The sequence below is a fragment of the Dryobates pubescens genome, chromosome 2 (assembly GCF_014839835.1).
Source record: "Dryobates pubescens isolate bDryPub1 chromosome 2, bDryPub1.pri, whole genome shotgun sequence".
Lineage (NCBI taxonomy): Eukaryota > Metazoa > Chordata > Aves > Piciformes > Picidae > Dryobates > Dryobates pubescens.
In genome coordinates this window covers 32438148-32453706 of record NC_071613.1, presented here as the reverse complement: position 1 = coordinate 32453706, position 15559 = coordinate 32438148, and the positions used below count along the sequence as shown (strand labels likewise).

Below are 15559 nucleotides of genomic sequence, written 5' to 3'. Positions count from 1 at the left end.
GAAACAGCACACTGCTAGTCAGGAGCCACTGGTAGCTAACAGGCAGCAAACTGGATATTTAATGTGGTCAGGTAGCTTCAATAGCCGCTCCAATATTTCTTTTGTCAAAATCATCTGATAAGAAGGAGGTTCAGCTAAGGTGGGTGCTTCTAAGCAAATTCAGTGAAGGATGTCAGACTCTGCTAAAGAAGGATTTGAAGGATCAAAGCTATGGGCCTCCTCTCTCTGTGGACTCTGTATGGAGGTTAGTTTCACTGTAACAGTCATGTATGTTGGGAATTGCTGGTAAGGCCTTTCCTTCACCTCATGAAAAACCAAAATCACAGACATATTTCTGATTGAAAAGACAAGAGTTGATCCCAACTAAGGTTAGAATTTCTTCTAAGAACTATAAGCATATTAGATACTCCTAATGTAATTCTAAAGTGTGTAAAATAGGGGAACAGATGAGACTATTATACATGCATGAATACATACACAAATTTAAAAATTACTTTGTCAGCTTTTAGTTTAACATGAAAAGAAAACAATATAAATTCCGTTAAGCGTAGACTTTGTCACAAAAATGAAGCTCCAGGCAGCTGCTTTGTCTCTCTCATACATTACCAACAACCTCCTTTAATATGTCTGTTTTCACTGGTTCTAAGATTTCTTTGTTGTTTGTTTTTCTTTTATAATCCAAGACACAGTTAGTCCTCAGCTGATACTGCAACTCTCTGAAGAGAGCAATCTTTCTTCATAAGCCTAGCTGAGGCCAAAAATAGCTCTGTCAGCTTCTGACAGGCTGAGCTTCGCCAAGTGAAATGTTTCAACATTTTATCAACTTAATGAACAAGCTTATTTAGAATGTGGAGAACTTTAGTGTCATTGTATGCAGACTGCTGAACAGATTATGGAATTAGTTTGTTTGGAGAATGTTGAAAATATTAAGAAATATAAATTTTGACCAAAGGGCAGTTTTTTATGCCCTGTAATATATTTTAAGATTAAATACTCTTAGCCATTTTGAAATAACCTAGTGGCTTATGGAAACATCTATAACTGTGATAACACCTGAAGAAAAGCACCTCACAATGATAAATAATTGAGCTCCCAGAGACATTTACAATGTGCAAAAATGACCATTAAAACATCCTATAATTAGCTTAAATTGTACTATAAATGCAATACTTAAAATAAATATGTAGACTACATAACTACAAATACCTTTAGCACTTTATAGTAGAGGGTGAGAGTTAGAAGTAGAAAATAAAAAGTCTAACAGAGAAAAGAGTGTGGGTTAACAATTGCTTACCCTCTTTTCTGCTACCTCATCCTCTCCTGTAGAATCTTTGCCATCATGTTCATCTCTCAGGGTTGGCATATTTTTTTTGTGTGCTGGCTCTCTGTTTAAAGTTGTATATCCTATGTGTTCATAAATTGGATTTATTGTCATCTTGGCAATGTATTCAGCTGCCTTCGTTTCAATATAAAGAGTAATCAATCCATCTGTCACCAGGTCATGGATGGACTCAAAACGTTTCTCCCCAACAAAGTGCTTTCCATCGTAGTAGAGTCTGAAGTTTCTGGTTTGACTTCCAAATCTGCCTCAATGAAATGGGAAAGTATTTTTTAAAGAACAGTAAGCAAGCCTTTGCAAACAATAAAAAACACTTTTATCACTTCAAGCTGTAACTATGTTCTGTGTCTGGTCCAGATGAGACTGAAAAACTCAACTACTGCTTAGCACAGATAGGAAGGAGAGATCAACAGCAAATGCAGATAGACAGCCAAAACAGCAACTGCCCCAGAAGGAGCCGTTTGTTTCCGTATTCTTTTAGCCCCTCCATTATCCCATGAAAAAACAAGAATATTACTTCATACTCTTTATGGCTTTTTTTTTTTAGTATGTTACTACTACATTGCTATACTCAATTTGCTTGGCTCTGATATGAAGAGTTTTTATAATAGAGTCCTCTATCACAGCTGATCAATACGGAGTTCTGGTGTTGTCTCGGACCTCTGCGCCCCTGCTTGCTTGCAGGAAGAGGCCATTCAGGGTCCAGTTGAGCTTCAGTGCCAACAATTACACTGAAGCACAATCTCTGCCAAAACTGAGAAGCACAGGACAAAATGGCACAAGGGCAAGCATTCTTTATTCCTGGCCAAAGGCCAAGGACTAACTCTTCAAGCTTTGTACAGAAGTCCTTCTGTGTTGTGCTTGCTAAGACCTGATCTGCAAGCAAATCTTTGTAATATACAGGATATATAACACAAAAGCTATCTGATGAGAGACACACTGAGGTCAGGGTGGAATAGGATTTCAATATAGGCTCTTACAGCAACCATAAGAATGCAAATTTACCTGAATATGAGCATATTTTCATAACCTGCTCTTAGAATCTGCAACAATTTTCTGCCTAAAAGTAATCTCAATGTGTGAAAACACACCAGTGTTTGCACTTGGCAACAACCAACACATTTCCTGCGGAGAAGACGGAGGCAAGAAGCTGCTTTCACAGCTCACTCCAGTGTTATTCCTTGGTCAGCAGCAAAGGTGGCTGCTCAGGGTATTGGGCCCCCTTGTGAAGTCAGACCTGCCAAATAAATATTAAAAACTAAATCTGAAAGGATGGATTACTTTCTTCTTACAATCAAATGCTTCACAGGAGATGTTAAGGAACAAAGTAAACACTGGTGCTTTGAAGAAGTGGCTCCGTTTCAACAGGGCCTTGGCAAACAGAGGAAAGCATAATTTTATAGCTTTCCCCAGGTGAAATATTGCATTCTTCTTGTAAATATGAGAAAAAACCTCCACTTGTTCTGTGATGTATTATTATTTTTTTCTTGTATTCTGAATCAAAATGCCAAGCCTTCCCATCCCCCATCAGTAATCTGAAAGTGGCTGTAACTTCAGGAGCTGCTATTTTTACATAACACTCAAAGAGGTGTGTGTGGGAGTCCTCAGGAATTCATGTTCTGCTCAGTAAGAAAAGAGGATATGGTGTGTAGGAACTACCTAGGCATTTCACTGGTAATGAGCTGATACTTCTATACACACTTTTATGTCACACAACCTAAAAGTTCACTGAATCAAACTGAAAGGCATGAAATTACAAAATGACAGAAAGAAAATTATATTTACCCAATACCAGTTTCATCACAAGATGCAACTGAGTAAATACAAGTCATTCAGAACGTAGAAAGGTAACACCCTAAGTCCCTGCAGACGGTGTAGGAACATGTTCTGATACATTCTTCAGAGCATCTTTCCACTTAACTGTGTATTGAAAACAAGCTTTAGCCATAAGATATACTCCTTGCATACCCTCCACTGTCAGAGAAGTCAACATGAGCCAACAGTGTTCAGCACCTTGCAGTGCCAAAGTGAGAAACCTTCACTGTCTTCTGTTTGAATCAATGGGAATAACATATACAGAGCATGTACAAGCACTGTGATGTTAAAATTTGACAGGAAAACCAAGTGAGTTTGAAAGTGAAGAGTAAGGGGCCTTAAATGACAACATGCAATAGAGTTGTTGTTTTTGAGAGATGGAGCAGGTGAACTGCTGCTCCAGACAGTAACACATGTTCTGACAGTACTCATAGCAGAGTTTTAAACAAGCTGAAGGTTTTAGAAAGCTTTTAGCTTTCTAGAAGAGAAAGTATTACACAAATCAAGAGAAGGCAAAGCACAGAAAAGCTTTTCAGGCTTATTGCTAAATATACATGGTGTCTTGATTTAAGTAAATGCCTTCAGATTCTAGAACAGAGTTCTGAAGAACAAGATGGCCAAATGCAGGAACTGAACAAAAGTTTTTAGAAGATGAACCCTTGTCATATACAGGTCGTATACAGGTGCCTGGTTCTACTCCAGCTATGTTTCACTGCGTGGTCCCCCCTGTGCTGTACGTTCAGACTGCTGCACATAAAATGTGAGAGATCCTACAAGTAAAAGGATTTCAAAAAGTACATAATCTTTATCCTGCTGCTCCTGATCTACATTTCAGCACATGAGCATCTCATAGAAAACATTTCACAGTTTTAATTCTTTAACAGTACCCTTAACACCTAAACTTTTCTCTTGCAGACTGAAACTTCCTCCTGCACGCATCTGGGGAGCTGCACATCAATTTCTTTTAGCATTGTGGCCTTCCAAAGGTGCACTAAAATAATTTAACTGTTACCCCTTAAAGGTATTTAGATAAGCAAATTACTCTGTATCAGCATCATCACCACCTGCTAAGGATGCTTGCATATCAGCTGCAAGAGTTGAACATTAAGTGGTTTGCCTTTATCTGATTTCCCATTTCTTCCAATTTTTCCCCCCCTCTATATTAATTTTATTGGATACATTGTATGGAAATAAATTGTTTTTCAAATAGAATCTTATCAGAAAAAAGGAAGAAAAAACCCCAAACAACCAAACCTCCACAAATCAATGAAACACCAACCTTTTACCATCAATAACAGGTCTCCAAATCCTGTTTTGTTTCTTTCAAACCCATTAAAATTTCTTTCTGACCATACAGTGATACTATTTTGATCTAATTACAATATAAATGCAAACATACATGTCCAACAGCAAATGCTCAATTAAAGATGAATCCTCAATCTTACTTAAAACTATGGTTTATATTTCTCCATTAGCAAGAATATTTACTTATCTATATCATTACTGCAGCCTGGTTAATTATACACCACCATAGCAACTGAGTTGAGCCAAGATTTGATATTCCAGCTTCCTGATGGTCTCTTCCTAAAGGCAAGCACTAGTACCAGCTGTTTTTTGTTTAAGAAATAGAAAGCAGGACACAGATAATGTATGTTTTTCTTTTGGTTTAAACAGAGGAACATTAGATGTTTTTCCAAGAAAAAGAAATAGACCTCCAACATGTCAAACAGTCTCATTGTGTCCACTGTGCATTTGTTTGCAAGCAGCAGGACTACAGATAAAAGACTTTTTATATTCCAACTTGTCTGAAAAGAAATCACTCTGTCTAGTCCCTTTGGTTGCCAGTGAGGCTGAGTGGGTAACAACGTGGGAAAATGTATGAAATGGTAGAGCAAATGTGGCTTAGTAATAAAGGACTGAGGAGTTGAATTAAGTATCATAGCATGAGAGAGACAGGCTTTAGACTCAGCCACCTACTCTATATGCAGCATTCACTGATAAAACAAAAGGAAGAAGGACCGAAACCCCATTCACACTTTCTTACCATCTAGAAGATGGATTTTACCATTCACATAGAGAATCGTACAGTAGCTATTCACCTCTTTGACAAGCTATTTTATGATGAGAATAGCATCTAGACAAAGGCATTATTTAAAATGTGTAGCTGCAACTAAACCACAAAGTTAACAGCCCTTAGGGGCACTCATGTCCTCATTAGAGTCAAGCAACTTCATGCACTGAGCTGCAAAACACTGAGTTCTGTACAGGTGCCTGAAGATCACCTGGGCTTAATCTTCCCTTGGAGAAAAAGTGTTTTAATGCCCTTTGCAGCCAGAATGTAGAATTCTTACTTAAAATTATATGTCAGTTTCAGCTATAACTTCTGAAAACTCTTCCCCAACACTTAAGACTTGATATTCCATAAAAAAGCTATAGAAATGTAAGCAATTTTGCAATCAGGAACATCTCCTAATCAAGCTGTGTTCGTGTGAAAGAAAACAAATTATTCCACAGATCCTCTTTTGGCCCATTTCCTTGTCAAAAGAAACACAAGTCTTGCATACAGCCAAAACCTCTTCCGCACAGTTACTCTTGAAGGTCTCCAGTTCCTGAGAGTAGCTATTTATTTGTTTGTTTGTTTAAATTATTATTTATCGGCAACAACATTCCTGAGGATGGTCAAGAAATTGTGAAACTATTCTTCCTAGAGTAGCTGCCTGACAAATATCATCATCTCCAAAACCTTAGCAATAGTGTACAGGTACATGGTATGCATAAATGAAATCAAATTCATTAGAAATTGAAAATAAGGGTGCATTTTAGATAAGTGTAGACAAAAAAACCCCTCATTGCCTGATATGACTAGGAAAGGTGACAAAGTACAGTCCTATGCCATTTGGAAGGGCAGCATTGGCTTGCTGGTTGGCTGAATGCATGATAGCTTAGTTCTACATGGAAAAAATGTGGCATCCTTCAGAACAGAAAACAAATCCCAGAGCTGGAACTGCAAAGCCAGTGCCAACTCAGATATGACTTTCAATTTAATCTGCCTAATTGGGATCAAGTCAAAAGTTCAGAGCTGGTGCTGTATCATTGGCAACAGCTTCCCACCACTCTCTCGCAGCTGAGATTGAAGACCATTTAGCTGCATCACTGCCCAGACTTCAGTGTCTAAAAGTGAAACAATATGGTGCAAATGGCATGCTGTGAAGAGCAGGCAGTGAGGATCAGAGCAATAACACTTTTTCTGTGGATCATGAGCACTGTCAGGGACTGCACAAGTGAAATAAATGCCTTAGGGCACTGGCAGTAGGTTACAGCTGCTGGGGGGGGGCAGGGAGAGAAGAGGAAGGGGGAAATCAAGACCAAAAGTGTTATCAGCCCTTGGTACCTGAAATGGTGCATTTCACAAATCTAAATAAATTCTTGTTCTGTGTCAATGTCTTATTTCACTTTTAACAGCTTTTATGATGTGGCAGTTTAGGCTGGGTGCCTCCTGCTGCTGCCACACAAGATACACCTCCGGTGCCTGGAGTGTCCAGCCCAGTGGGTGGACACAGGAAAGAGCGTATTTCATACCCATAATGTCCTGCTCCCTACAAATTTATCGTCAAAGTCTCACACTTTCTCTTTCTTCTCTCCCTACTCCCATGAGAGATGCTTTCCTACAAGGTAATGGTGGAGGAGTATCTCAAGGCCTCTTAGGCCTGACTAGGCCTAATGCCAAGAGGAGAAAGGGGGAGGGCAGTCTCAGACCTGGCCAGTCTTGTGACCAGCCTAGCAGTGAAGAGGGAAGAGCCCTGGGGGTTTTGGGTGTACCGTCAGGTAGGGAGAAGGGAAATGTTTTGGGAGGCTTTTGGGTATGTTGTAAAGGGACTCTATGCTGTGGGGCATCTTTGTCACTATGCTTGTAGCTTTTGTAAAACACTCACTGCTTTTCCATTTAAACTTTCCATCACTTCTGCAATCCATTTGTGCGAGTCTCATTTTTCTGCCCCGACGGGAGGCAAAAGAGGATCCGCCTGGCCTCAAACTGGGACTAATTTCTACCATCTCAAACTCTGCTGAACAAATACCAGCTGATCAAGGACCATGTATTCTATTAATTTGCAGTAAGATCACTCAGCTCTTAAGATGACTCTCAATGTTATCAGTGATAGATGATTTGAAAATAATCTGCAACGAAGCTCTTGTACAGATGTATTACCTTTTCTGAGTGCTGTGCTTGCATGCCCTATTCTATTTAGAATTGATATAAATCCCTGGAATTAATTTGATGATTGAAACAGAATAAATACCAATGTTTTGAACCATGTTTTACTGCTTTCTCTACCTGATTTAACCTCCCTCCTGCCTAGGAAAAAAACCTCACTGCGGTTAGTGATTAAGACACATTTGAAGTCTACAGAAACACAGGAAAGTAGTAACAGCTCAGTATCTTCTCTTAAAATGAAAGTAATATTTGGAAACCTATGCCAGTATGTCTGGATGAATACTTTCTGCAAATTTGACTCTGCCTATACATAACATTTTCATTTTAGGGCATATATGACACTGTTTTTCTGGTAAATTTAGAGGTAGAACATCAGATCTGCAATGGAAATTTCACTGCAATCAAGTGTACTATGGAGAGAGAACTGACATAGCATAATTCTCAAACATGTTCATTTTTATTTCACTTAGAGCAGCTTTTCCTACAAGGGTTTAAGTTCATAGAATAGTTTAGGTTGGAAGGAACCTTTAAAGGTCATCTAGTCCAACCCCTTGCTGTGAGCAGGGACATCTTTAACTGAATCAGGTTGCTCAGTGCCCTGTTCAACCTGACCTGGAAGGTTTCCAGGGATGGAGCATCTACTAACTCAGTGGGTAACCAGTTCCAGTGTTTCACCACCCTCATTGTAAAACAATTCTTCCTTATATGTAGTCTAAATCTACCCTCTTTTAAGTTTCTCATGAGTATCACATTTCCTTTTTACTTCTACAGGATTTCTCACACCAAAAGCAACTTGCCCTTAATCTTACCAACACCTTTTTTTAACATTTTATTCATTTTATCAAGGAAACCAGAGTGGAAGACTCAGTGAAAACTCAAAGTAATTTCCTTGTCACAAAATAGCTTTGTAAGTCCAAAAAGAGTTTTTGGTGAGCAGAGTGGTTCTGTCATTGCTCCTGTTGTTCAAGGCCTCAAATTTATATTTTTAGAATTTCCCTTAGATTAAAAATAACTATAGTAAGATTTCTGTAGCAGCGATTTTGTCAAATCTCATTTGCCTTAAGCACTCTTAATCCCAACCTTACAATGGTGGTTTCCTTTACTTAAAGCTATTACACAACTTGCTACTTAAGTTCTTTTCTCAATGTATTCTATCTCTGATCTTCTAGTAATCACTTAACACTTTTTTGCTAACAGTGAGATTCACCAATCTACTCATCCTGCTCTCTGTAATAGTTATGGCTTAAACCTGCATTCCTTAACAACAAACAATCAAAATAATGCAAAATAAAATGATTTCTGCATACATGACATGCACTGTTAGAATTATTTGGGCTACTAACAGCTCATCAATAAAGACTGATAGCTTTTCTACTTTTATACCCTGTTTTTCAGGAATACCCTTTCTTCCTTCATGCAGGTCCAGCAGTAGGTGGGGCATATGTCAGTTACTGAAACTGTTAGAGATAATTTCCTCAATTAAAGGTATTACAGAAAAGAAAGAAAGAAGAAGAAAAAAAACCCCTTGATTCTCTTCCTAACATCTGTCAAATCGGAAGGAATTGTACCTGACTCAGCTGAGCTACATCAAATATAGAAGAGGGAGAAGGAAGAGGAAAACTGGGCCACATACATTTATTGCTGTCAGTTTTAATAATTCATAAATATTTTGATGAAAACAATTAGGATATTAAACAACAACATGAGGCTATTGTACTATTTTGAAAACATATTTATAAAGTATCTATAGTATCTCTAGCTGAAGCACTTTTTTTTGCTTATTGATGAAGCACAGGAGAAAAGATATTCCCCCAAACACAAAAATTTATAAACACATATTTTGAAAACATACAAAGGAAGAGATCAACCAAAAGGACTAACTTGCAAAATATTTCTAACTAGCATTTTCTAACAGCAATAGAGCAAAAAGGCATTCCAGTAGAACCTGCAGAAGACAGATGAGAGCTGTATCCTTTGGAGAGGGGAAGTAAGAGGGGAGAACACAACGTACACCACACAATTGAATTATCAACTGACTGATAATTAAAAATAGCACAGTATAACACAGATTCCTGCTCAGGAGCTGTGGCTTGTGGTAGTCAGAGATAGCATACAACTTTCAGTTTGTCTGGGCCATTTTTAAGAGATCCTAAACTTTTGTACTGAACAAGTATATGAGAGAACGTGGGTACAAAAAATATTCTTTCCTCTGGATAAACAAGGCAAGGAAAACTTAAAAACCTCAACCCAAGTCATATTTGAAAGCAAAAAGTGAGTCCAGATCTTCTGAGCTGCACCCCAGTGCCTCACCACAAGTCCAATGCCTCTGCTGTGCATCCAATTACAGTAGGTCTTTGTGGTACAGCAGGAGCTACAGTCAGAGGTGAAAGGCACGGCATAAAATGAACATATGCTATATGCACTGAGCACAGACAGCTCTTGGATAAGTTACCAAAAAGTTCACAGTATCACCAGAGCAGAGAATATTCCTCCGAGAAGAGCTGAACTTACATGAGCAGGAGTAAGACCACAGCAAACTAAATTGCCAAAGATAGATTAGACATTCCAGCCAAAAGAAAATAGAGCTGACAACAACAACAGATGGGAAGAGGAGGGAAGAAGAACAGGAACGCAGCAAGAAGACATGAACCATAAGGAAAAAAGGATTTTAGTGTGTGGGAGTGCCTAGGTAGCCAGTTAATTACTCATTAAGGTTAGTAGCTATTTATTATTATTCTAAATACTTAAGCAAAGCCACCTCAGCAGTGCCCAGGTGCACTTACATAAGGCAGATGACATGCAGGACACCGACACTGTTTGCTGACAGCTGAATCTTCCACATTATTGACAAAGTAACAGAGTATATTATTTCGTATGAAATTTTATTTAGGAAAGAAACTTTTTACATGGAAGACAATTTAAATAGAGGCCACACTGTTTTATCTTGGAGCAGAAAAGCAAGCTCCAAAATGCATCAAGCACACCTTCCTCTGGAGCTAGCAGTAGCTTGTGTGAAGTAGCCAGCCATCAGAATGACAGCTTTAGTTTCAGCAGAATTTAAACCTTCATAACAGAAACATTTGTCTCTTTGCAAGAACTGGAAAAAAAAAAAGCCCAGAATATTAGCTGGCATACCTGTTGTGTTAGCCTATTAAAATACCTTTATGCATGAATTGTTTCTTTCATCTAAAAGAAGCCACAGATACCTAAGTGGCCAATTTTTGAAGCTCACCTGAATTCTGTGCCTATGGAAGCATGACAGGCTAAGCCTGGGATAGAAGGAAAAGTCCCCTCTTGAGAGCTTCAGGTGACCACAGAGGAAGGTGCACCTTTTTGCATCTCATGCAAAATAAAGAAAACGGCTGAAGTGGGTCACGCTGAAACATATTTATCCCACAGACAGGTTTGATCGCATTTTGGAGCAATTTCATTTAACCCAGCTATGCTTTAAAGCCGGCGTGTGTGTCTCTATATAGTTATGAATATGCAGTTTCCCAGGATTTTCAGCTGGTGACCAGGGAGTATTGTGTGAATATTTTAGAAATGTTTCTCAAAACTGAATTCAGCCCTTGCTACTACCAATCACTGCATTTACAAATCAGGTGAAAAAAAAATACACAGACAGATATGCAAAGCTTAGTCTTTAAAATGGTCTTTATAATTTTTTCCTACCAACTAGCATGACGTCAGAATAGTGTTACCATGGTAAAGTGAAGGGATGCACTTAGCTACTGTTTTGCTGGGCTCCTTCAGACTACTTATAGATCATCTGTGAATTCAGGATAAACTGTGACCATATTTTGATGTATTTGTAATTAAAAAACCAGCCCCCTAATTCAGCTATTATCACATGTGTGATAACACGTGCCCCAGCCTGTATAACGAGGCTTTCCAGCAGAATGCAGATAGCCAGTTTTCATCTCTGAATTCAAGAAGCCTTTTGCAGATGTTGAATTTCATATGTGTTAAGTAATCCCAAGATAATCAATACAGCTATGTGTGTGCCCCAAAAGAGTCCACTCAAAAACCAGCCATTTGGCTGCCAAAGCAATTGTCCTCTAAAATAAAAAAGCTTCACCTGCAGTGTTATGCTCTAACAGCCTACCAATGATGTTTCCATTTAAAATATCAGTGGATAGCGTTTCAATCAAACTTTGTAATTTAGGGAGAGAGAAGATATATATCAATTTCTTGCACAATACACATAGCTGGTCAGCTAAACTAATTTGATATTTATTTGGCCTCACAAATTCTCTCCTGATGCCACATAATCTTGAATATAAACATAAAGAAAACATGACTCACAATCACAGCTAACATTACCTCTTTTTGTTTAATCGTGCTGCAGAACCTTATTTTGATTCATTCTCAGTATCACAACAATAGAATTTGCAGGAAGGGAAACCATGGTAACCAACTAAACGTGCTACAGCAAATATCTGCTCAAAAGAACATGCAGTACCATCACACTTCAACACCTACCACTTGTACAATCTCTGCCCATTTCCTCTTTATCCTCATCCTAATTATTAAACAAGCTCTCCATCACAAAAGGCTACATTACAAACCATGTCTTATTGTCACTGTCATTTGCTATAGGTCCTAGCATGAAGCACTGTACTACTCTTTCACCAAATTTAAAAGCAGAAGCAGATCTACCTGATTCCTGGAAGTATTAGAAATTCCCAGTTTTTTTCATCAGTTTGGAACATTTCATTAACATGATAATGCATTTCTGGATTTCCATATGGACACACATAGATACCTACAATAATTTTCTCATTAGCAATTTGTTAACCATCAGGGTTGCAAAAAAATTTTCAGCAGCATTCTTTGAGCAAATGATTAGTAAACATTGCTGAATTCTGCTGTGTTTTTTTTTTTTTTTAAATTTTAAAAAAGATATGAGAAACTACATTAATGATTAAACACAGGCATTAGATATACTAGGGTGCTGGTATGTTGCTTTCGTGTTTATGCTTCATTCTCTTTTATCGGATGTCTGAGCTGCTACAATTTCATAGGCTTTCTCTTAAGCTCTGAAGATCAATTTCATTTGAGGGACAGCTCTGCATATTTAACCTTGCTCATATACTTAAAACAACACTTAAATTATAATCTTCTTTTTCCCTATTCCAAAAAATTTGTTTTCTGAAAACAAAACCTCTTTTGTTTCAAACTTAGATATAAAGGGTAGTCTGTTAAAAAAAAACAAGTCACACTGCAAATTAGTTGCGCAATAATGGACAGAACTAGACAAAAATAGCTCATCACAAGATGATCAAAATGCAGCTTCTTATATAAGCAGAAAGCAGATTTTGCAGTAACTCACCAGCAACCTTAATAACTGGAAAGTTTTTTGGGTAAGAGTAACTTTTTATACCTTATTAAAGGAGTAATATTCAAAATCTTCATTTTGAACTCAGTTAACTCTTCACAGCACTGCACAAAGAATATTTGACTCTCAGTTAAACCTGCAAAAGCTATTATTTGTCCTGTCCTAAATTTGGCCATTTAATCAGTGCCAGGCTATGTCTGTAGCTATTGCAGCTCAGGAAGAAGATCTGTAGAGCTACTAAAGCTAGTTCTATAAAAGCATTAGAGCTAAGTGCTCCACAGTGGTCAAAAACTCATTTAGAAAGGTTTGGAGAACAAAGAAAGAAAATTCCATGGCCCTCTTGAATAGGATATGCGGTCCTGGTCCCCTCAACTCTAAAAGACGATCACAGAGTAAGAGAAAGATGAGAGACATGACAGAGGTATGGACAGCTTCACTACAAAACCTGAATCTATATCCCAGGTCTCATAGACCTGTAAAAGAGGACAGTAAAGGGGGCATGGGTAAATTGAGATCAATTATTCACTGTTTCTCATAATACAAATACTAGGGAGCATATAATGAAACTGTGAGATGTAATCTTCAAAAAGGGATGCTGCTTCCTATAAAATCTAGTTAAGGCATAGGACTTACACTACAGCTGCAGACAGCAAATCTGAGATCTCAGAAAGCCACTAGACAAAACCCAAAAACTCCATCAAAAGCCTGAAAAAATAGCAAATATAACAATTCTGCTCAGAATTCCCTGAACAGCAAAGTTTCAGAGGCTAGGCTAGCACACCAGGGAACTATCACTATATATTCTTGTTCTTACGCTTTTATTTCAATGTCTGCTATTAATAGCTACCAAAGCATGGATACTGGACTGGATTATGAACTGGTTCTCTAATCTGATGCAGTGTGCTCATAGTCACAGAACTTGCTAATACAGTAACTTAAGGCATCCTTTAGAGTACTTAAAAAGAACTGAGATGCAGAAGAGCTGTGTTAAGAGTAGAATAGTCTGAAAAGAACTTTAATGCATCAGCTGCATTTGAATTCTGTGTATTCTGGCTGTAGCTGAAGGCTGTAGCTTACTGTGATTGCACAATCTGTTCCAGATTTCACTAAAACGTGTTTTTGTAACTGTGAATGCTGTCTGCTTACAAAGGAGTTACGACTTGTGGTGTCAACAATTTATCTTCTAGAAAGATTGAGATGTTTTACAAGTGGAAATCTTCAGCACACAGCAAAGACAATCTGAGCATCTCTGGAAGATGCCCACTTTAAGAACAGTCTATAAAGGAACGAACAATAAGGACAGAGACAGAACAAGAGAGAATATAGGGGGGAAACAGCTACAATATAGCCCTCTGAGGTGGTGTTCTTTTATAATTGCAGGAGAAGATACACACTCACTTTACAAAGTTAATTAATCTCTATCAGGTTTGTGGAACAATGGATGATGTATTCAATAACACAGTGTTTGGGCTATTATAATAAGGATTCTAAGTTCTACCTTTATGTCTCAACTAGCTTGATTTGCAGCCAAAGGATTATTTTTTTTTTACTGTTTTTATCAACTTACAATATAACTATGTCAGAACCTTTACCAACACAGCAGATACATGACACTGAAGCTGACTAAATAAACTGTAATATAAACCACATCAATAACAACCACTAGAGTATATTTCTTTTTGAATTCCAAGAAGACAGAGTGTGCAAAGCCTTTACTTAATTTCATAATATCAAACAAAAAAAGTTAGACAAACCAGAACTATTATTGTAACTAAATTCAAAACAACTTCAGCAGTGGCTGGTATGAACATCAGCTACAATAGCTAGTGGAATCAAATGTAGACTTCAGACTGTTCCAAGGTGATTTAAAGAGTTGGGCTGTTTGGGTTCTCAGGACAAAACATAAGAAGCTTGGTGTTTCCAGAAACAAAGACAGGAAATATTTCATTACAGAGATGACATACCTTGCCACAGAAAGGGTTATGATCCTGTCTCACTAAACTTCTCTTCAGGACTGGATGGGTTTTTCAGGATTCCCAGGTACACCAACACAAACATAAGACATCTACCAGAGCTGGGCATGCCAAGCCATCTGTATTACTGAATTGTCTGCCCCCCTATCCCCCTCAGCAGAACGGGTAACTACAAGCCAGGAAACAACCCTGTCTCAGTCTCAACAGCAGCTGATCCAAACAATGTTTCCCTAAGACTTTTTGTATCATAAACCTGCAGTTCCTAGAGACCCATCACATTTCATAGCTAGTTACCAATTTGTCCTAATCACAACTGACAGACTGCCAAAGACAGACAAGTCAGGCAACAAACAGACAGTGAAAGACAGATTGAGTAGACACAGAAATAATGAGGGAACCAAGTATTTATGTAAAGAGTCAATGGGTATCCTCAAGCATCTAAATTTTACTCAACATTTTCCATTAATTTTCCACAGTGTGCCTGAAAAACAAGAGATCAGAAAACATAGATATTCCATGTTACGTTTTGCCACTTATTTACTAAAGCACCTCTTCCACATTTCTGGACTAACTTTGTAAAGTGCTGTAAAACTTGTTCTGTGTCTATTTCTTTATATAAAACAGCTAACCAAGTTTTTTTCCCTCTCACATCTTCTAAAAGGCAAAACAAAGTAGAAAAGGAAAAGCAAAAATCATACAGAAGTGATCTTAAAATTAACATGATTGCTTGAATAACAGCAGCATTTAAGCCTAACACAAAAAGATCAAACTGATTCACGCAGCTAGAAAAGAAAGGGTGAAATCAGAGACCCTGAAATCAGTCAAAGCCTTCCATTGAATTTGGAAAGGTTTTACACAAACATACCACTCTACTCAGAAGC

At 37.9% G+C, this 15559-nt stretch overlaps 1 protein-coding gene across 2 annotated transcripts in view; it reads right to left on the bottom strand.

Moving 5' to 3' along the window:
* Window positions 1-15559, bottom strand: part of CHN1 (chimerin 1) — a 100198-nt gene that overhangs the window by 51567 nt on the left and 33072 nt on the right. Inside the window, exons 1-2 of one of the 2 annotated variants that reach the window (XM_009906647.2) lie at window positions 1964-2004; window positions 1295-1583 (exon numbers count right to left, since the gene is read on the bottom strand). In XM_009906647.2, the coding sequence (XP_009904949.2) occupies window positions 1295-1435 (141 nt within the window). In that variant the 5' untranslated portion in view covers window positions 1436-1583; window positions 1964-2004. Of the gene's footprint in view, window positions 1-1294; window positions 1584-1963; window positions 2005-15559 lie in introns of those variants that run through there. The other variant, XM_054174292.1, reaches the window with a different exon arrangement.